The following is a 23,836-nucleotide window of genomic DNA, read 5'->3' on the forward strand; positions in this document are numbered from 1 at the left end:
CCCTAAAGCCATAATCTACAATCTTCATCTTCATATCTCCCCAAAGTTTAGTTTTTTTCACTTCTAATTTCAAAATTTAATCCTCATTTAACCTTGTTATAAAGAAATTCTTTGAAGCAGACTTTACGTTTGCCCCATTTTGTAGTCATTCATTATAAGTTCGTAATCATTCAGTTGTTGTTTTTTCAGGACAAATATGATTCAAAGGCTTTTGCATCTCTTCCACGCGGTTTCCCCATTCATCTTGAGTTTGTTCCTATCAGCGTGTGTACCTGTCACAGTTGCCTGTTTGTTCTCTGTTGATTTTCTTATTTGTTCTTTCACTAGGTGGGCCCAGTGTGGACAAGCTGTTGTCAGGAGATCAGATCCTCAAAATCAACGGGGAAGATGTGCGAAAGGCACCCCGGGAGAAAGTCATAGAACTCGTCAGGTGAATAATATACATTTGAGTCTTGTGACCTTTGTCATAGAACTCGTCAGGTGAATAGTATATGTTTGAGTCGTGTGACCTTTGTGTCAAGAGCTGATGCCACTGTGTCCTCTAGGATTAATTCATGTTTTTACAGGAGCGGACCATCAGACTTGTCAGGTGAAAAAAATTGGTTAATTATCAACATTGTCATTCTTAATATTTACTCCTTTTTTTTAATGCAAATATTTAATAATTTTAAATTAACATTTTAAACTTTTATTACATTTTGCAGTAATGTTTTGAGATCTACCTTCAAATTAAGCATATTCTATTACTTGTGTAGAATGGGCACCTAAATAGGATACAAAAATGCCTCTATATGTAGCTGACTTTCATATACATGTGTACATGTACTAGTATACATGTAGCATACAAAAATGCCTTTGTATATACTAATATAAGATAATTATATTTACCGTTATTATATAACATTTAGTGAAATATCTCAAAATATCAGTGAAATAAAAGTGTTATCAGTCACTCAGTGATGATAACACATTTTAGAGTGAAAATTTCACTGTTTCACTCTAAAATGTGTTATCATCACTGTAGAAAGCGTTATGTTATCTTCACTGTAAGAAAGCGGGAACTATTTTGCTGCTGGCTTTTTAAAAATAAAGGTAAATTGCCAAAAGTTATATAATAAATAGAAAATTTCATGTTTTTTGTATAATTCATATCTCATCTCGTGAAGTTTGCAATCATATTACACTCGTTGCACAAGCGTGACTCATGAGATAAGATTGCAAACTTCACTCGATGTGATATAAATCATATTTGACAAAAAACATCAAATATCCTCTGTTTACATTTTTTATGCTGAAGGAACTTGAAAGGAAGTGGTCATTCTAGACAGGTGGTTGTTATTTGAGTGAAGTTTGACTTATGGTTGTCAGTTCTCTTTGGAAGTCTTCAACTTACTTCATTTGTTTATCATTCATGTTCTATTGTCTAATCTGCTGCATGAAAGCCTTATGTTAACATTAGGGAGTATGGATCAATATGTTTTGTTTTCTTTAATTTGTTCTCTTGACATATGAAATATTTTTCTCTTAAAACTATTTCTTTGAATTTGTATACACTGTAATAATTTTTATTTGCTTTTATTGGAATTTCAATATAAAAGTTAATTTTATGTGGAAATAATTAAGACAAATAATTATATACGAAAATTAAACTGTTGTTCATTTTATTATGTTTTTTGTTTTGTTATTTTATATATACTCTTCAAAAGAAGAAACGCAAAACCACATTGTCGTAACATTTGGAGAATTGATTTAATTATTGAATGGTGAGTCCGATAATTACCAAATGTTGCAGGATTGTTCACAATTCACTCTAGTCCATTGTGAGTAAGTGATAGGACACACCACCAAGGTCAAGGTCATCTGGAGTCAATACCGGGTGTGGCCTCCGCGTGTGTTGACAACTGCCTGGCACCGCCTGCCCATTGAAGCAACCAGAGTACGGATGACGTCCCGGGGGATGGTGGCCCACTCGGCCTGCAAGGCTGCTGCCAGCTCGGGCAGGGTCTGGGGCTGTGGTTGTCGCTGTCGGAGGCGTCGGTCCAACTCGTCCCATAGATGCTCATTTGGGTTCAAATCCGGTGATATCGATGGCCAAGGAAGGACATTAATGTTGTTGTTCTGTAGGAAAGCCGTTGTGAGACGTGCTGTGTGAGGCCTGGCATTGTCATGTTGGAACACTGCGTTGGCATTGGCCATAACTGGAACGATGTGTGGCCGGAGGATCTGGTCAATGTAGCCCTGTGCATTCAGGTTGCCCTGCACGTGGACCAGGTCAGTTCTGCCAGTGTGTGAGATGGCTGCCCACACCATGACACTACCCCCGCCGAATCTGTCCACTTCCTGCACGCAGTTTGCCGCATAACGTTCACCACGACGCCTATACACGCGACATCTTCCATCATGACGTCGGAGCAGAAATCGGGACTCGTCACTGAACCACACCTGTCTCCATCGCAGTTGAGGCCATTGTCGATGAATCTGGCACCACTGCAGTCGGAGTCGACGGTGTTGTGGTGTTAAGATGACACCTCGAACTGGACGTCTGGCACGAATTCCTACCTCACGTAGGTGGTTCCGTACGGTCTGGTCAGATATCCTGCGCAAACCTGGTATTGCTGCGGCTGTGGAGGTGGCAGTAGTCAATCGTTCCCGAAGGTGGCGTATCCGGATGTAGCGGTCCTGCCCGGGGGTAGTGACCCGTGGTCGACCGGATCTAGGGAGGTCACGTGTTGATCCATGTTGCTGGTAACGGTCCCACAGTCTGGAGATGGTGCTTGGGGACACATGGAATGCCCTGGCAACGGCCGTTCTGGATTCGCCTGCGTCTAGTCGGCCGATGGCATTGTTTCTCTGCGGTTCACTGAGACGTGGCATGTCCTGGATTGTCAACTGTCGGCCAGATACAGAGGCCAGGCAAGCGAACACCCTGCACTTTTATACTGTCGGTGTTCATGTTGCACGTGCAGACAACGCACGTGCAGTGGTGACATGGTTTGCACGTGGCTGCGTTTTTGCGAATATTCACATTTTGGAACTTTATTGTACAGTAGCTGCGTTTTATCGAATGTAACCGTGGGAATGTGTTTGGGACATGCAATGACCTTATATTCACAAAGCATGAACCGGTAGGAAACATAAAATCGGAGTTATAACCCATTTGTACCCTTTTGCGTTTCTTTTTTTGAAGAGTATATATGCACTGATAATGTAAAATCTTTATATCGTAAAAATGTCTATGGTACCTACATTTGTATGCTATTGATTTCTTAATGAATTACCATGGCTATCACAATCTTACAGCAAATAAAACTATGTTCTATTGGTAACAACACATTTGTTTATTGAATCAAGGTAATGGTTATACATGTTGTTCACTAGAATATAGAATTTAAAATACCCCAAAATAATTAAATGTGTTATCGTCACTGACTGTTGTTGACTAGAATACAGAATTTAAAATACCCCAAAATAATTAAATGTAGAGATTGACTTATATATAATTTTATTTTGTATCTTGATGACAATCCTTTTTTTAACTGTGAAGTGATTGCAAACTTTACTCGATGAGATATAAATCATATTTGACCCCAAAAAAAAAAAAAATCTATTTATTATATAATTTTTGGCAATTTACCTTTATTTTTAAAATACCAGCAGCAAAATAGTTCTGGCTTTGTTGCAGTGAAGATAATACTTTCTACAGTGATGATAACGCATTTTAGAGTGAAATAGTGAAATTTTCACTCTAAAATATGTTATCGTCACTGACTGTTGTTGACTAGAAAACAGAATTTAAAATACGCCAAAATAATTAAATGTAAAGATTGACTTATATATAATATTATTTTGTAATGAACAGAATCAATACTTGATCCATTGGTGTCTGTAGGTACCACATAGTAATTTCAATCTTGATGACCATACTTTTAATCCCTGATTAAAGGGGCTGTTTTACAATCAGAGTGGACTTGGTCATTGATCTTATCCTTTGATTCAGAAATCTTTGTACTGTTCAGAAGTCTGATTAGTTAGTTCTTGGGCACAGGTTTTAAGTAATTAAACTCCAAAAAAACCCTTTGTTGCTCCATGTATTAAAGAAAATTCACTACACCGTGATTAACTAGAAATTTCATCAAAACATTTTATGAAAAATAACATAAGATCTAAGTATTTTACACATATTAGTTACTGTTCATAATTTTGGGATTTGAAAATATTTTTAAAAATAAAAAAATTGATATGATTTTTTGCTAGTTACTTGTTCACAATTTTGGGTTATGAAAATATTTTTTAAATAAATAAATACTTACTCTGGCATGTTCTGACAATGTATGTAATTGTTTTTATTAATTTAATAAACTGGTTGAAAATTTTAATTCATCATCTTTTCATTTTACTAAAAGGAAAAGCATTGCTTTCTTTATGGCTGCCTAAAAAAACTACCCTGCAAGCAATATTTAACTAACTGACTGTCACTGTGTAGCCTGAATGCACTATTACCAGTCAGTATATAAAACAGAATATTAAGTAAAAATTTTTTTTACAAAAAAACACAGCCCCTGTCTGTCAAATATTTGGTGTTCAATTTGTCATCGACCACTTACTTTGAGATCTGTGACTGCCAGTGGGTGATTTGAAAATTACCATCATTACTGGGGAACCCGCTAATGCTACTTCTGCCCTATAATCTTATTGATTATTTCTAAACTTCTTCCATAGCCTTATAGAGCTTACTCAATTTCTCCCTACTTGTGGAGGTAGACAGCTTTTTGTGCTAGTTTTAAAAATATTTTTTAATAAAGTTCTCAGTAAAATTCAATATGTTTTCTTCTAAACCTTTTTTTTCCTTTCATACTACAGAGGTAAACCTTTTTGTGTAACTTGCAGAGTATTTCAGTAAAACGAGAATTTCTTTTCTGTATCATTAAGTCCTGAAAGATTGGAGAGCAATAAGCCATGAGCAGTTCCAGAAATGATCATGTTTCATTTGGTTTTACCCTCAGGGGATGGGTGATAATGCATGGTTTGATTTTCATACATACCGGTTTCATTGCATCCTTATTCGAAATGGTTTTAAATTAATATCTCAACTAGTATTATACATGTAACTGATGGAAGTATTGAAGAAAAAAGCCTGCTGCTATAGCAGTCACTTTCAAGTGTCTTAAGAGGGCAACATTTTGATACATGTTTTGGCTTAAAAACCCAATAACCCTTTAAAACAGATCTAGCAGGATCTAAAACATTTGCGAAAATCAATACAATTAAGGGGCGAGGAGTAGCCCAGTGTTAAAGCACTTGCTTGATGCGCGGTCAGTTTGGGCTCAATCCCCATCAGTGGGCCGGCCCATTGCGCTATTTCTTGCTCCAGGCAGTGCACCACGACTGGTACATCAAAGGCTATGGTATGTGCTATCCTGTCTATGGGATGGTGCATATAAAAGATCCCTTGCTGCTAATTGAAAAGAGTAGGCCATGAAGTGGCGACAGTGGGTTTCATACATTTATGCCATCTCATGTTATTTGCCTACATCTTGGCAAAACATTTTTTAATTATATATTATTAAAGTTAACCTTGAAATATACACACATTTTTGCTTATGCATGATTCTCATCAAAGGCCATGGTATGTGATGTTCTGTCTGTGGGAAAGGGCATATATAAGATCCCTTGCTAATAATGAAAATCTCCCCCCTCCAACCCACCCCACCCCTTTCTGTCCTGGCAGAGGAGCTGGCCGAGGCCGGCACCTGTGCCCAGGACAGGCGTGCACTACAACAGCTTGTTCTGAATGTGCACGTTAAACACTGACCTGACCTGACCTGATGAAAACATCTTCTAAGACTGAATAAAAAATTACCAAATGTTTGACATCCAATGGCCGATGATTAATAAATCAATGTGCTCAAGCGGTGTCATTAACCAAAAACAAACTTTATCTTTATACATGATTGTCACACAGTTTTAACACATGCTGCCCCCACCAATAGCAACTAACGGCAAGCAGTACTTGACACATTCTTTAATTAACTAACATTGTGTCTTCCCTCGGCTAACACCTGTTGTCATATAAGAACAGCAAGGGCTTGTTTTCATTTCTGTAGATATGTTTCCCCTTCTTTTGAAGCTGAATCGCTGCCTTTGATTTGGCTCCGTTTTGTCCCTTTGTCTCATTTGTTTGTCCTTTCTTCTTCCAGAGCATGCAAACACTCCATTATACTGACAGTGTGTCAGCCATACGCAGACAATGTAAGTATACTTTTTATCTTCTCTTCAGGCAATTTAAGGTTGCCTGTTAGTTCTAGTGAGAAATACTTCAACTTTTAAAGTGACAAATTCGAGAAAAAAGCGACAACCATTATATATTGTACAAAATTTAATTTTTACCTGAGACAAGTTTGTAAGGCTATTATGATCACCAGCAAGTTGAGTTGTTCTGACCTGGTGCTTTTTCAATTAAATTTTTTTTAGATTCGATGCATTAATAAAGTATTTCCTGTCGGAGGTCCCGTTGGGCTATTTCTCGTTCCAGCCAGTGCACCACGACTGGTATATCAAAGGCTGTAGTATGTACTACCCTGTCTGTGGGATGGTGTATATAAAAGATCCCTTGCTGCTAATCAGAAAGAGTAGCCCATGAAGTGGCGACAACAGGTTTCCTCTCTCAATATCTGTGTGGTCCTTAACCATATGTCTGATGCCATATAACCGTCAATAAAATGTGTTGAGCGCATCGTTAAATAAAACATGTCTTCTTTTTTATTTTTTTAATAAAGTCTTGCCTATATAAATAACATATCATTAAGTTCTGGAAACATTATAAAGTATTGAGATTAGACTTTTAATTTTTTTTTAAGTATACAAATACTCCATTATACTGACAGTGTGTCAGCCATATGCACACGATGCAAGTATAGTTTTTTCTTCGTTTCAGGCAATTTAAGGTTGCCTGTTAGTTTTAGTGAGAAATATTCAAACTTTTAAAGTGACAGATTAAAAAAAAAAGAAAAAAGACAAAAAAAAGACATCCATTATATTATATAAAATGTAATCTTTGCTTGAGACAAGAGTTTGTAAGGATATATCATCACCATAAATTTGAGTTGTTGTGACCTAATTTTTCAGTGCATTAAAAATGTCTTGCCCATATAAATAGCATATTGTTAAATTCTGGAGACATTATAAAGTAACTTGAGACTGGACTTTAAAATGTTAAGAGTATGTAAACACTGTTCTGTTCAGGCACTGTAAGGTTAGTGAGCTTTTAGTCAGAAATACTTAGACTTCTAAAGTGAAAGAGTCCAAAAAAGAAGAAAGAAAAGACAACCATTATATTTTTATAAAATAGAATCTTTACTTGAAACAAGAGTTTATAAGGTTATGTGACTGCATTCAGGAATCACCAACAAAATGAATAGTGCTTTTACAAGTTATGAAAATCTAGACTCTGTGCAGTAATAAAGTCTTGCCCATGCTAATAGCATATTATTACACCCTGAAGATATTGCTAAAGTCTTGAAACCTATTTGCTGTGCACACATACTCTGGTCTGTGGGGAAGTTAATGTAAAAGATTCATTTTCCTACTGTTTAACTGGAGTAGCCTATGTGGATGAGTCAGGGGGCCGGTCCATTGGGCTATTTCTCATTCCAGCCAGTGCACCACAACTGGTATATCAAAGGTCATGATATGTGCTATCCTGTCTGTAGGATGGTGCATATAAAAGATACCTTACTGCTAATCGAAAAGAGTAGCCCATGAAGTGGTTACAGCGGGTTTCATCTCTCAATATCTGTGTGTTCCTTAACCATATGTCTGATGCCATATAACCGTAAATACAATGTCTTGAGTGCGTTGTTAAATAAAACATTTCTTTCTTTTTTTTTCTTTTCATTTTGTATTGAAAATCTCCTCTTACTTATGCTGACAAATGCTGCATCAATTAAATCCAGTGTCTGATTTCACTTTGAAAGTCACAAGATTTCTTTTGTTTAAGCACATTTACCAAATTGTTGAACCTTTTTGTCTCAGTGTATTATATAATATTTTTATATATTTATATTAGATAAAAGTTAATCTTTGCAAGACACCAGTCTTCATTACAACTCTGTAGATTAAATATACAGAAAAGTGCTATGTGCTTATTAGCAGGGCTTCTATAATGTTTTATAAAATCCACTAGCTCATGGGCTCAGTAATTAAAAAGGTTTTCTAGCCACGATTAAAAATCCACTAGCCCTACTTCACTTCAAGTAAATACAATTTTACTAATAGTAATAATTGGATATGTCACCTAAAGAGGGAAATGGAGCTTAAAAACACTAAGATTGGAGGGTGGTGGTGGGAGTGGGGTCATGAACTAAAATGCAGCATTTGACAACCTTTTTTCACTAGTAGTCAGGCATGGCAATAGTGGATATTTACTAGCCCAACATTGAATATCACTAGCCACTGGAGTGGGGCTACCATAATCTAGAAACCCTGTTATTAGTTAGTTATTCTTATAGTGTTGGCAGTTTTTAAAAACCTTTATCCTGTCAAACTCACATACATGCAGTATGTTTTGCCAAATGGATGCAGCAGTATAAATGGTTAAAGGGGAAACTTACACCAAACGAGAGAAAAAAGACGAAATGAAAATCTTTAGAAAAACTGCTGAGGGTAATTTACACACAAGATGGCTAATATTGACAAGTGTTAATTTGTTTTGCTAGTCCTCCAGAAGGTCGGCTCTGCTTACCGCTGCTAAGAAGGCCAAGTTAAAAAACAACCCGTCACGAGTGCGCTTCGCTGACTCCGTCATGGTGAACGGTGCACCAGTGCTCACGGTAAGTTCTTCTGTAGTCAGTGTTTTCACCTTTTAAAACTATACTGATGTCCAAAAGAAACTTCACAATTAAGGCTTGAAATTGTATTATAGAAAACTCAAAAAATGTATGGTGGGATATGAAAGTGTCATGAAAATCAACATCTAAACATTACATTGCACTTCATGAGACATGCAAAGTATTGTAAGGTGGTTTCTAAATTGGTTCTTTTCGATTAGCAACAATATTTATAACATTATTTAAATTTTATTTAAGTAAAGTTTCTTTTGGACGTCAGTATATTATTAAATGGCAGTTAAGATGTGAAAGTGGATTGAACCAAAAATCAACTATTGACGTACTGTTATTGTCAACTTTTCATCTTTTATGATCAACTAGGAAAGTACTTTTACAGTAATTTTATTTTCAACTTTTAAACGTTTATTAAATAGAAAATAATGACATGAAACTTGACCTCAAAGTAAGCCCATCTTGTTAATTATACACATGTGTTTGGTGCATCTTCATTACAGCGGTCTATCCAAGAGAGTTATGTGCCTTTTATGCCCAACGTCCTCAAAGTTTTCCTTGAGAATGGCCAAACCAAGTCTTTCAAGTATGACAACAAAACAACGGTCAAGGTTTGTGAATTTCACATTTTCATTCATTTATATTTTAACTGTTTGCTTACAAGCATGTGCAGTTTTATAGTTGCTAAAATGTATGAACGTTTTGAACTTTGAAGCTTGTTAAAGGATCAGGTAAAAAAATTCCATCATGTGATATTCTATGGTCTGTAATGTCCTTTGTGTTGGTTTTTGATTTCCACCTTTCACAATGTTATATGGATATTTCTGGTCTCTGGTCATAATAATAGAATTTTAAAAACATTTTCTTTAACTAGGCATGAACGAAGAGTGGCAAATCATTAAACTATAATGTTTTGTCCATATTGAAAATACTAAATGAGGAATTTGAGGTGTTTATCAGTGCACTTAATACATGTATATATAAAAAAAGAAGATATAATGAAAAATAGCTCGTTCTTTTAACACTACATGACCAATTTGATCCTAGAGAATATACTTATCATGTTTAAATTTTATTGCATTTTTTTAAAATACAACTAAAGTACTAAGTCATTTCAGACTTGTGTCCTCAAAATTAACATAGCTTGACAACTACTAACTGGTAAATAATAATATAATAGGGTTAAACAAACATTCATTTTCGGTTCTGTTATCCGAATGTTCACTTTGATTAGTTAGGAGAACGTGTTATGACCTGGATTTTTCCCCGTGACCCAGTGAATTCCTCTGGAGATTAAATGAAGGCAGCTCAATGAAAGACAATTACTGTATTGCAAATCGGCTGACTCAATTAAGTCAAGTTCATATGGATTTATTCTTCCCCCAGTCAACTGTTCTGTCATGTATGGGTGGAAAAAACTAGACACTTCTGCTGATTATGCTGTGAGAATTGTAAGACGTTTGTGTGGAGAGCAAGTCATGGAGAACTGGCACATAAAACCCTCATCTTTTAATGTCTGCATTTAATTTGGCTACACAAAGCCCAGTGTTACACTGCACTAACATTTTCACTCTGCAATAATTTGTACAGTGGACATGCTTTTTCAGTGCAGTGTATTTCATCTACGTTATTGGTCGTTGATGCACCAGATGAATGAAACCTTATATAGTCCTTCCCAGCCTCCATGAACATTTGTGTTTTTTAGTAAATCATTTCACTTTCATTTGACAGAAAAAGAAAAGTAGAAGTGTTTTGGAAATAACAAAAAAGAAACCCTAATTATTTTTGTGTGCAATTTAAAAAATAATCAGATCAGAAATAGATAGATTGTAATACATCCCATATAAGAAAATGATGTTCACTGCTGGGAGGACTATAGATCTTATTATTGAGGTTTTGTTTTTTGTTTTGTCTATTTTTGTCCCGTTTTTCTGTAAAGGAAAGGAATGCTTGTTTAAAGATACCTCAGTACATTTTAAATTATAGGTATTTTGTGTTTCGTTTATAGTTATTTCAATTCTCAGTTAAGAAAGAAAGGAAACCTGCTGTTATTGCATGATAGACCAGTACTATAATTAAAAAAAACAGCGTAGGTTTTTTATATGCATTTTCCAGATAGGACTACATACCATATTGGTTGGGATTGGGAAAACCATTAAGGGTGCTCTTAACCACTGATGTATCTTCTACCCTGTTTTCATATCTTTTTGTTTTTGGTGGAGGGGGTGTAGGGAGAGGTATACATGTATGTTAAATTTGTTATCATGTCATTCTTATTATTAGTATCATTATTCAGCAGTAGATATTGGGACAGAATGTAGTTCATTGGTCAAGTTTCTTCATGCATAGTAATTGACCACACAAAAAATGCAATATCCATCAATGTGTTATTTCCAATTCCAAACAGTAATTCAAAAGACATGGCATGGGCTGCTGCATCTTGAAAAGTGTTCATAAAAATAATTTTTCAACTACATGTAGTATGAAGAAATAGACTTAGGACAGCATGTGCCAAATTTATGAAGCCTAATTTTCGTAAATGCAGGTGTTTCACCGATGTAACTATGTGTAGTTACACACATACATGTACAAAAGAAATACAGGCTTTACAATTTTGAGTCCAGCCCTAAGTTCAGCCAGCAAACGTTTTGCAAATGTTCGCAGACTATTTGTTTGGTCTCCTACGTGGCCATTTGGTTTACTGTGAAGTGCATAAACCAGTCTAGCAGACATTTTTTCTGCTCAGTCTGGCTAAACGCAGCCCATATTATTACACATTGACATGTAAATTGTTTTGAAGACATAACTGAATACCATAAATGACAAAAACATAGCTGGGTGGGAGGGAGCCTGTAGCCAGATCTGAACCCAGTACCCTTTGAATCTTACACACCATCTAGACCAATTATCATGCATACAACATACAAATCAGAAATATGAAAAAAAAAAAAAAAAAAGTATGTATGTAACATAGAGACAGCATCTGATAATGATATTATCTCTGGGCATGACTGACTGACAAAAATGACCCACTTTACACTTTTTTTCCGCTCTCTGCCTGCTGAAGTTTTCGCATGTATAAATCTCCACAGATGAGTTCTATTGTGTTAGGCTGTTGTTACAGCAATTACAGCTGCTCGTACACATTCTTTATTTAATAAACAGTGACATTAATGTTCCTGATGCACCTGGGTTCTATCAGTGTGCTGGGCTTCACGGTTTATGTTCGGAATGACTGAAGCAAAGCAACTGCCTTTCATAGCAGTTGTCTGAAAGGGATGAAAGGAAGATGAAAAAGATTTTCCCAGCGACACTTGAAACATGAACAATTTTCTTTGTTTTTGCTGTTCTTTTAAAGAAAGTACTTGTTACTGAATTTTACAGTTTTCCTATACACAGTTTGGACTGGAATATTTAAGTGAAGTCAGATGTGATTGAGTGGTACAGTGCTGTCCTGAAGTACAATATGTCATAGGGCCATAATTTTGGATTATTTCCAGCTCCCAACAATACTACACAAAACCCATATTACGGGGTGGTACGTAGCCCAGTGGTAAAGCTTTCGCTTGATGCGCTGTCGGTCTGAAATCGATCCCCGTCGTTGGGCTTATTGGGCTATTTCTCGCTCCAGCCAGTGCACCATGACTGGTATATCAAAGGCCATGGTATGTGTTATCCTGTCTGTGGGATAGCGCATATAAAAGATCCCTTGCTGCTAATCAAAAAGAGTAGCCCATGAAGTGGCGACAGCGGGTTTTCTCTCTCAATATCTGTGTGGTCCTTAACCATATGTCTGACGCCATATAACCGTAAATAAAATGTGTTGAGTGTGTCGTTAAATAAAATATTTCCTTCCTTCCAAAACCCATGTTATCTGCTGTACTGTGTTTAAGAATGCTTATTCCTAACAGAAGAACTCTTGAGAACATGTGTCACAGTTACCATATATTTTTGACAACTAACAGCTGATTATGAAATATTAGAGGTATTATTCCCTTCTCCTTGAAAATTTAAGTTCTCATTTTATAAAATCACCGATCTAACTATGTATTGATGACATTACTATACAAGTCTGTATATTTTGTTTATTAATATGGAATTGGACTCCACTTAACCCTTCCCCTAATTTCTCTCTCATAGTTTAATTGGCATGAAGATCTCATTAGTGTCTGTCTTGTTAATTAACATCCGAGTATTTTCCATTTCTGTCTTTAAGATATTTTTTATATGCAAAAAAAAAAATACACTGATGTTTCTGAATTATCAGTGCTATCGGCTTGAAAATGATGATTACTTGTTTTGTGATATTCAGTTAATGAGTTAGCATTAGACTTGAATCTGTCTTCTGTAACATGTACTGCGCTTTATTGATACGTAGTAAAAGGTCTTTCATTTATACACTTTTTGACAAAGACATTCCACAACCTTTGATCACTGGTCAGTTGATATGGCTTGCAATAGATATCTACCTCAGTGAGTCTGGTGTTCCTCTGAGTCTGACCAAGCTTTTATCTTAGCTATGATTGTCTTAATTATTACAACATTCCCCCACATTTGTCTCTTTTTTTAATGTCGAAATGATTTATAGTTGCATGATTGGTTAATGTGGATGACAATGAAACTTAAGAAATGCAATCTGTTGATGGTAAAAACATTAAAATGAATTAGCATTGAAGTTGAAATGTATTTCAGTATTACAACATTGGCTCTTGCCTTTCACCTTGGCCTCCATGAAGGTTGATTTAATTTAAAGTTATATATGTAGGAGTTTTCCCTTTCTTTCTTTTATTTTTTAACTATGTAAATGATGACTAATTATGTTGGTTATTTCTAATGGTGTTGACAATTAATCAATGCAATCTATAGATAGTGAGAACAATAACCTTAATAGAGACTTAACTGTGTTTATATTTAAAACATTTTTATAAAAAAGGTTTAATTCTGGAATTTCAGCACAGAGACAAACGGTCATGAATCTCTTCCAGTATATAACATAATAGCTTAAGTCTTTAGCTTCTGTTTCTGTTCACATTGATCAGCTTGCAACGTTCTCGTTTCTCTCCATACTTGCAATTAACTGTATATAAAAAACATTGCTCAATATTTCTACTTTCCACTTGGCTTCAGGATACATATCTTTTCTGCTCTTAATTAGCCGTTAAGTGTTTTCTGCTTAATACCACCATAAAAAACATTTCTCAACTTTTTTTCAAAACAATACTGACATTTCTAGGAAAGTACCACATATTGATTGACAAGTAAACCAGCAAAGTAATCATGTTCTAAAGTTAACTTGATTGTTTAAAAAAAAAAGAGAAAAAAAATCAAGAATTTAAAAAAGCAAAAAAAAGCATGTGGTGCTAATTAGATGACAGTAGCTATCCATGTAATATTGGAGAAAGTTAACAGGTAAATGTTTTTTAGCTTACTGACGACCCTTTTCAGTTTCAATTTATTTCTAAGTTTTTATGAGGTTCAGTTGGAGCACAGAAAGGTATTAGCAATTTAGCAGATTTTGTTAGAAAATCTTTAACTAAATCCAAGTTTCAGTTAGTCAGACAAAATATGTCTGATATTTAATTACCTTTTCAGCAATTTACTAATCAGATATAATTACCAAATTCAGTTTGAATGAACATGGACTCTACATGTATATATCTTACATTTAAAGCCTATTTTTGAGCATCCTGTTGAATTCCAATAGAACACTTTTACAGAAGCTATGTTATAGATCTTTTGGAAGTGGGATAGTTCGCCACCAAATTAAAGAAGGTGCCACATCGTACACTGCCCCTAAATCCACCCTTGAGTTTGACTTTAAATATATATTCATGTTTTTGTTGCTGGATCCAGAATCATCTCATGTTGTCGCCTCAAGGCATGCCCTTTTTAGACATGGATCTTTGAGTGATATAACCGAAGAATATGGGTCATCGGCAGCTTGAAGCCAAACACTGAAGAAATTATTGTGCTGTCTACTTTTAACTCAGTTTGATTGTTTGAGCAGAATTCCAGCATCGGGTTAGCTTGATTGAGTGATAAAAAATTGGTCAGCCAACTATGTTAGATGAAATTGCTAAATGGAATTGGCCTCTTGCAAGATATAGCCATAGTTTAATATGTCTCGTTCATGCAACAAGGAGTTGAGGGACAAAATGGTTTTGTGTTCATAATTTTTTTTTGTTTTCTTTCAATTTTCTCATCTTGGAAAAACAAGCAACCCTTTCTGATAGAGTGATTAGTGTGTGAATTAAGTTAGTTTCATAATGTACTGGATCAAAAACTATTTGAGTGTCATCGTGCAATGCTGTATTTAAAATTGCATCACTGTAAAGCGGTGTTCACACAAATGAAGTGTGCAGTGTGTGATAAGCATATTTTCATGAAATCAATCAAATGATATTTAATACAGCGGTTCACAAGCATCCAGGATGTGGTGCAAAGTGTTGGATATTTCATTATATGGTTTGTGGTGTGTTAATTTTTAAAAAACTGATCTTCAAGCAAATTATCCTCCATTCTGCAATGGCAAAATCTCTTGATCAGTGAATGAAACTTTTTTTCAAACTTTCATTCTTGGATATATATGTAGAAAATACATGTAAACATAGCTTAATCCTTTGTGAATGAAGTGGTGTCATGGTTAGGCCATCGGTCTACAGGCTGATAGGTAATCCCAGTCGAGGCATGGGATTTTTAATCCAGATACTGACTCCAAACCCTGAGTGAGTGCTCCACAAGGCTCAATGGGTAGGTGTAAACCACTTGCACCGACCAGTGATCCATAACTGGTTCAACAAAGGCCATGGTTTGTGCTATCCTGCCTGTGGGAAGCGCAAATAAAAGATCCCTTGCTGTTAATCGGAAAGAGTAGCCCATGTAGTGGCGACAGCAGGTTTCCTGTCAAAATCTGTGTGGTCCTTAACCATATGTCTGACGCCATATAACAGTAAATAAAATGTGTTGAGTGTGTCGTTAAATAAAACATTTCTTTCTTTCTCTTGTGAATGAAATCATTCTTGGTGAAGGTATGGTAGGCTGAATTGTTTTCTTCTCATCTCCTTGCACCTTTTACCATAAGATGAGTGATACAGGACATCCAGTCTTGGCTGCATGTTGATGACATCTCTAAAAAGGACACACTGGTATCTATGCCTTCCTTAACCATATGTCTGACACCATATAACCGTAAATAAACTGTGTTGAGTGCATCATTAAATAAAACATTTCCTTCCTTCCTTCCTTCCTTCCTTCCTTCCTTCCTTCCTTCTCCACACCCAATTTTCCCTGTGTGCTTAAGTCCAGTGTGCTTTAAAACAACTTGTTCTGATTAGGACATTAACTACTTACATGTATCTTAGTCTGCCCTTAGTTGATGGAATGGAACCTAGCTCATTGGTGGAGCTTTCAGTTGGAAATGCAGTGTGGCATAGACTGATTCATCTTGGTGGATCCTGTAGGTTGTTTTGTTTTCAAACAAATGGACCATGACTAGTACAGTGTGTATCAAATCTACATGGCAGAACCATCAACATAATTCAGCTCATATCTCTGTACAAAACTGGGTCTGAGGGATGTTTTTACATAATCTTGCTGGTATGTTCTTCTGAATTATTGTAACATGCTTTGTCTATGGGACAACCATTCACATCAGGATGATGCATCCATTCACCAGGATGATGCATCTTTCCCACTTTGACAAATGCAAATCAACAAGATAGTATTGTGTGATGTTTTGCCAGTAAGATGCATACAAAGGTCCCCATTTCTGATGCCTTGATAATGGTAGTGGCCTTTCTTTTTCACACTGTTTGATAACTTTAGTCCTAGGTAAGATTACCAGGCAACGCTAAATTGTATGCCCAATACAGCATGCTTTAAACATTACATATTTACAATATAAGCATGAAACTCACCACTGCATCTTCGATGACTTAGAAAATGAACTATGTGGAGTGCAGTTGCAGATTCTAAACTGCACTTTCCCCTTCCCTTTCTTCAAGATGGATAGTGTAGTTGGTTATTATATTGCACAGGATGTATATGTCAGCACAATTTACACTTAACTGGGCAGCAGCTAATCACAGCGAGGAACTTATGAAGCATTTCATTAATTTGAACTGTGTATAAATTTGAGACCTTAATGCAAGAAACTGTTCCAATAATTGCATGAATTATGGAACAGCAAGGGTTGTAAGCCTGGATGGAGGCATGAGTGCAGACTTTGTCACTTTAACGAGCTTCATTCTGTTGGTGAGAGCAAGGCGGCCCGTCAAAGATTAACTTCTCCCGCTGATATTGACCCTATCTGTTGTTGAAGTGAATGAACCTCCTGTCACAGTAATAACACATTATGCCAGCAAATGCCATGTAAACATCAGGATTAAATTATGTTGGATAAACTGCCCATACTGAATAAACAGTTGAGAGAGATATTATATTCTCGTTGATTATGTTGGGGGACTCACTACATAGAAACTGCCTGTAAATGAAGCCCCAAAGTAGAACAGGTTCTCCTTGGAATTAATGGAACAAGCCATATTTAAGATTTGCAGGGTAGTTTTTTTTTTTTATGTCTTCAATTATTTTGAGTCCCAAGACTGACATGATTTCCATCTACTTGATCCAAAGCGACCTTAGTATGTGGCTAAATTGGGGGTCGGTTTGGAGGCAAGAGGAGATCATTAACTTATAGTGATTGTGTGCAAATACAGCTCATCTGACAGAGGAAAGGCCTGTTTGTTTAATACATCAGCACTTTATTTAATCAATAGCTGTTAGGTGGCCAACTTGGGATAATTTATAACAGGTTTTTTTTTTTTTTTTTTTTTAGAGAATTAAAGAATACTTCCACAGCTATATGAGTTATTTTCTTCAGCTAGCAGCAAGAGGTCATTCTTATGCATTTTCAAGCAGTGGCATATGTCAAACCTGTCTATAAAAATGACTGGTCATTGTAGACAGGTGGTTGTTATACAAGGTGCCTTCTAAAACAGGTTTAACCATATATCCTCAAAATATTGGTGAACTGATTGAACTCCTTATGAATCATCAGGAAGACTAGATGACCAAATTGGAAGTGGTTTGACCAAATGTCTTTTTACATACTCTTCATATACATGTTAGTTATACATTAAAACGTCATAATTAAACACTACACTATGGATCGATCCAGTTATTTTTGTTTTTATTTGGGTCAGCACGTTGGTGTGTAATATGTGGCAGTCATTTATTTCTAGTATATTTCTGGAATAGACTCCATGATTAATATCCCTTGATCTTTGTTATTGAAGACTCCAGTAAACCATGCTCTTTGAAATGCACATGGCACCCAGTGGTCTTTCCATAAGATTGCATGCTTATGTGGCTTTTTTCCATATTTCTACTAAAACATTTCAGTGTGCACACTGACCACTTAGATAATTGGTTTAGAATATGGATAGAATGACCAGTTATTTTTGTCTGGCATAATATTGATTAAATGCAGACCTCTAAGAATTTAAAGTTTGCACAAACCATTTATGAGTCACACCAAAATAATTACAGGTAACCCAGTTCATTTTGAATTGCAAGTCTGGAATTTTTTTTTACATCTAGTTGAGCAGCTACAAATCTGTGATTATTTAAAAAATTGCTGATTCAGAAATTTATCACATTGCTGGACTGGAATGATATATCAATATATATATATATATTTTTTTATCCATTGCAATTCCTCGAATTCAAAAACATGTGCAAAAAAAACCCCTGTCTAAACAGAATTATGCCAGGGACCTAATATTTACCCGATTTAGATAGGATCTGATATTTAAAGGGTTGCGTTTTCAAATTTAAACAAATTTTGCACCATGCAACTTGGTCACTTTGACAGGATTCTGGTTTGTTCAGGTGTCCAGTTTAGACAGGTTTCACTGTATATGTTAATTTTATATGTTTGGTATGATAGCTATTGGAAACATGTGTCTTGAACCCAACAACATCTCACCCCCACAGACCTTTCCCGAGCCTGTTGATGAGAAATATCAAATCATCAGTTGCATCATATTTCAATATCGATTCAGTGACAGTTTAGTCATGGCTTTCCAGACAGCTGAACATCGTTGTTGTGCAAGAATTCAATTCATATAACCCATTGCCATTGGAGATTAAATTTAAGAAAAAATCAATGATTTCTCACAGAAGAAAAATGAATCCAGCATGCTTTCAAACTAAACAACACATGTTTTCTGGTGTTTTTGTTCAGTTTGAGAGATCACGAAAATATGATTGGTAATATGCATTGCCACTCTGTATTTGTCAGTTCTGCATACTGTTGATTACGTAATGCTGCATTACTCCATGGGGTATTTACTTTATCATGTGATCATTGGAATTGCTTTCAGCTTTGACATTCTTTTAAAGTACTATAGTAAACAAGGACATTTCTTTGTTTAAGTATATTTCAGTTACAGTAAATATACTCTTCAAAAAAAGAAACGCAAAAGGGTACAAATGGGTTATAACTCCGATTTTATGTTTCCTACCGGTTCATGCTTTGTGAATATAAGGTCATTGCATGTCCCAAACACATTCCCACGGTTACATTCGATAAAACACAGCTACTGTACAATAAAGTTCCAAAATGTGAATATTCGCAAAAACGCAGCCACGTGCAAACCATGTCACCACTGCACGTGCGTTGTCTGCACGTGCAACATGAACACCGACAGTATAAAAGTGCAGGGTGTTCGCTTGCCTGGCCTCTGTATCTGGCCGACAGTTGACAATCCAGGACATGCCACGTCTCAGTGAACCGCAGAGAAACAATGCCATCGGCCGACTAGACGCAGGCGAATCCAGAACGGCCGTTGCCAGGGCATTCCATGTGTCCCCAAGCACCATCTCCAGACTGTGGGACCGTTACCAGCAACATGGATCAACACGTGACCTCCCTAGATCCGGTCGACCACGGGTCACTACCCCCGGGCAGGACCGCTACATCCGGGTACGCCACCTTCGGGAACGATTGACTACTGCCACCTCCACAGCCGCAGCAATACCAGGTTTGCGCAGGATATCCGACCAGACCGTACGGAACCGCCTACGTGAGGTAGGAATTCGTGCCAGACGTCCAGTTCGAGGTGTCATCTTAACACCACAACACCGTCGACTCCGACTGCAGTGGTGCCAGATTCATCGACAATGGCCTCAACTGCGATGGAGACAGGTGTGGTTCAGTGACGAGTCCCGATTTCTGCTCCGACGTCATGATGGAAGATGTCGCGTGTATAGGCGTCGTGGTGAACGTTATGCGGCAAACTGCGTGCAGGAAGTGGACAGATTCGGCGGGGGTAGTGTCATGGTGTGGGCAGCCATCTCACACACTGGCAGAACTGACCTGGTCCACGTGCAGGGCAACCTGAATGCACAGGGCTACATTGACCAGATCCTCCGGCCACACATCGTTCCAGTTATGGCCAACGCCAACGCAGTGTTCCAACATGACAACGCCAGGCCTCACACAGCACGTCTCACAACGGCTTTCCTACAGAACAACAACATTAATGTCCTTCCTTGGCCATCGACATCACCGGATTTGAACCCAATTGAGCATCTATGGGACGAGTTGGACCGACGCCTCCGACAGCGACAACCACAGCCCCAGACCCTGCCCGAGCTGGCAGCAGCCTTGCAGGCCGAGTGGGCCACCATCCCCCGGGACGTCATCCGTACTCTGGTTGCTTCAATGGGCAGGCGTTGCAGGCAGTTGTCAACACACGCGGAGGCCACACCCGGTATTGACTCCAGATGACCTTGACCTTGTTGTTGTGTCCTATCATTTACTCACAATGGACTAGAGTGAATTGTGAACAATCCTGCAACATTTGGTAATTATCGGACTCACCATTCAATAATTAAATCAATTCTCCAAATGTTACGACAATGTGGTTTTGCGTTTCTTCTTTTGAAGAGTATATATTCTTGTTTAAGTGTATTTCAGTATTGAGAATATAATGTGACTTATTGTTATTGATTTATAATCGATTAGAAGCTTGTGTTATTCCAGCTAACATGACAAGATGGCTTATTTCCCATTCCAACTATTGATTTACTATAGGCCAAGGTATATGATATCCTATTTGGTTTGTTATTTTATTCTCTAGACCCTAACAAAAAGGGAGGTGTTTTTTTTTAACATTCCAGGTAGGAAATGAAAGGCCAATGCAGAAATCAGAGTACATTCAGGTCTAGGATCGATCCCTGTTGGTGGGCCCATTGGGCTATTTGTCATACCAGCCAGTGCATCACGACTGGTACACAAATGTATGTCAAAGGTTGTGGGATGTGATATTCTGTCAGTGAGATGGTGGATATAAAAGATCCATTGCTACTAATTGGAAAATGTAGTGGGTTTTCTTTCTAAGACTATAATATGTCAAGTTTACCAAATGTTTGACATCCAGTAGCTGATGATTAATAAATCAGTGTGCTCTAATGGTGTCGTTAAACAAATTTTTTTTATATTTTTTTTTACTTACACTGTCTGTGGGAAAGCGCAGGGCACAATATTTCACAAGGACTGTCATGTTGTTCTCATGATGGTTTCGTAACTTTAAATTAACATGAACTGTCAACTGGTTACCTGGTGAACTATTACATTCTAAAAGGGGCAAGACATAGCCCAGTGGTAAAGTGCTCGCTTGATGCGGTCGGTCTAAGATCAATCTCCATCAGTGGGCCCATTGGGCTATTTCTCGTTCCAGCCAGTGCACAATGACTGGTATATCAAAGGCCGTGGTATGTGCTTTCCTGTGTGTAGGATGTTACATATAGAAGATCCCCTGCTTCTAATTGAAAAAATATAGTGGGATTCCTCTCTGAGACTATATGTCAAAATTAACAAAAATTTTACTTCAAATAGGCGATGATTAATAAATCAATGTACTCTAGTGGTGTTGTTAAACAAAACAAACTTTAACTTTTACGTTCTAAAATTAAAAGTCAATAAACTTCAGGATCATCAGAATTTTATTCACTGATCAAATGCAAATCAGGTAACCAAAGCAGTTGGTTACCAAGGTGAAATCACATGAATCAAGTATAGGTCACCTAACATTTTAAAATATTATCTCCTGAACTGTGTGTAAAATATTCCTTGCTGTTAATGGAAAATGTAGCAGGTTTCATCTAAGATATATGACATCCAGTAGCTGGTAATCAATAAACAAATATACTCTTGTGGTGTCATTAAACGAAACAAAATTTACCTTTCATTGGTAATTGTAATTGATTTAAAGCTAAATGTATGATCACAGGATATTAATGGTAATGGATCAGTCAACAGGCAACTCATACATTAAGACCACTCCAAACATCATATAAAATGCTTCAAATTATTTTACAGTGAATCCCCTTAAACTGGACCCTCAGTAACTTGAATTCCTTCAAAACTGGAATTGTTTTGTGATCTTTTAAAAAAAGTACAAAACAGAACCATGTGTGTCCAGTTTAGACAGGTTTCACTGTATTTGTTTATATTATTTTACTATATATTATCCTGTCGGTTGTACTTCATAACCATATGTTGCAACAAATGAATTCCATCATATAATTTAACCTAACACATTTTATACTTGGCATATCAGTATGAGATAGCATGAACATTTTTAGCAAAAATGGAGAATGGCCCCAAAAAATAAGAACCTAGACATATTTCAATTTTTAAAAACTGAATCTCAGTCTGATCAACAAAACCCTAATACATGATCAGGGCTGTATCTCTGTACAATGCAGTCATATGGGTATTTGGCAAAATACAGTGGTTGATTATATGAATCTCAATCTAGTGCTTCTGCTATAGACTCCATATGTTTCAAACTACCGTAGCAGAAAAAGAGTCATTTCCATAACTCTAGACTGTTTTATGTATCTGTCAAATCCTTGTGGATGAAACCGGGAATTTTCTCCTTGAATTTTCTCAGTTAACCACTTGCTGCATTAAGTACATGTGACTGGCCAGACAGCAGTAACAGATAATATTTCTGGCAACATTTGCATTTGGAAGTATAATTTAATTTATCCATCTTGTTTCATGTCACACTGTGTAAATCAGTCCAAAAAAATTATAGCAGTCAAATGGAAAATGGCACTCATTTGTAGATGAGATGTGTTAATATTGATACAGTTGGGTGAAGATTCTTACAGTCTTGAGACAAATTTATTCATATGCTGCAGATAACGAGGGTGATTTAGTCTCGATTGTATGTGCAGTCACGTTTCCACGTTTTAATAGCAAGACGTTTTGCTTACGGGATGCTCATTAGTTGGGAAATAAAGTTCCTGAGTTATTATTTTACATTTTGTGCTTGTTTAGGAGTTCAAGCAAGATTAATGCTCATCATCTACGGTATTTTAGCCGTAAGATGGAAAGAGAAGGCTAGACTGACCAGACTGTGGTAGTTAAGAAACATTATTGATATCTGGCTCTCCCCTTGGTTGTATAATGATCAGCAAAGTGTTGCTTGTGTATGATGTATTTTTATGTTTTTTTATTATATTTCTTTTTATATTTATTTTAACTTCTTGCATATCAAATAAAGAATGAGTTAATGTCACTTAATGTTTTGCTGCTGTCAGGTCCTTCATGTTTTTTTAGTAGAAAGTTTGGTATGGTACAAATGATTTCAGACCTCGGTTCCTTCTGAAACACAGAACACAGAACCCTAAAAAATCTAAAAGCTTTAATTTTAGCATACAGTCTTAGGCATGCATGTCAGCTGCCTAAACTTCCTGCCCATGGCAGACATGTTAATGGGTTTATGTGAGAAAGGAAACCTTTTGCTGCCTAGTTGCTGATTACCAGGAGTTCTGTTTGTACATACATATGTGTGAGAGAGACTGACCATTGGTCTGTGTGTTTGTATGTCAGTCTCTGTCTCTCTCTCTCTCTATCACTCACTCTTTATCTGTGTCTCCCCTCTCTGTATCTTCCTCATTTCCTGTTTCTTTGTGCCCCACCC

General features: G+C 36.7%; 1 protein-coding gene across 2 annotated transcripts in view; it reads left to right on the forward strand.

The window, feature by feature from the left end:
• LOC121374154 overlaps window positions 1-23,836 on the forward strand; it is a 251,009-nt gene that overhangs the window by 167,655 nt on the left and 59,518 nt on the right. For both annotated transcript variants that reach the window (XM_041501121.1, XM_041501122.1), the window contains exons 5-8: window positions 328-430; window positions 6,198-6,249; window positions 8,715-8,828; window positions 9,341-9,448. In XM_041501121.1, the coding sequence (XP_041357055.1) occupies window positions 328-430; window positions 6,198-6,249; window positions 8,715-8,828; window positions 9,341-9,448 (377 nt within the window). The remainder of the gene's footprint in view (window positions 1-327; window positions 431-6,197; window positions 6,250-8,714; window positions 8,829-9,340; window positions 9,449-23,836) is intronic.

Source organism: Gigantopelta aegis, chromosome 6, assembly GCF_016097555.1.
Source record: "Gigantopelta aegis isolate Gae_Host chromosome 6, Gae_host_genome, whole genome shotgun sequence".
Lineage (NCBI taxonomy): Eukaryota > Metazoa > Mollusca > Gastropoda > Neomphalida > Peltospiridae > Gigantopelta > Gigantopelta aegis.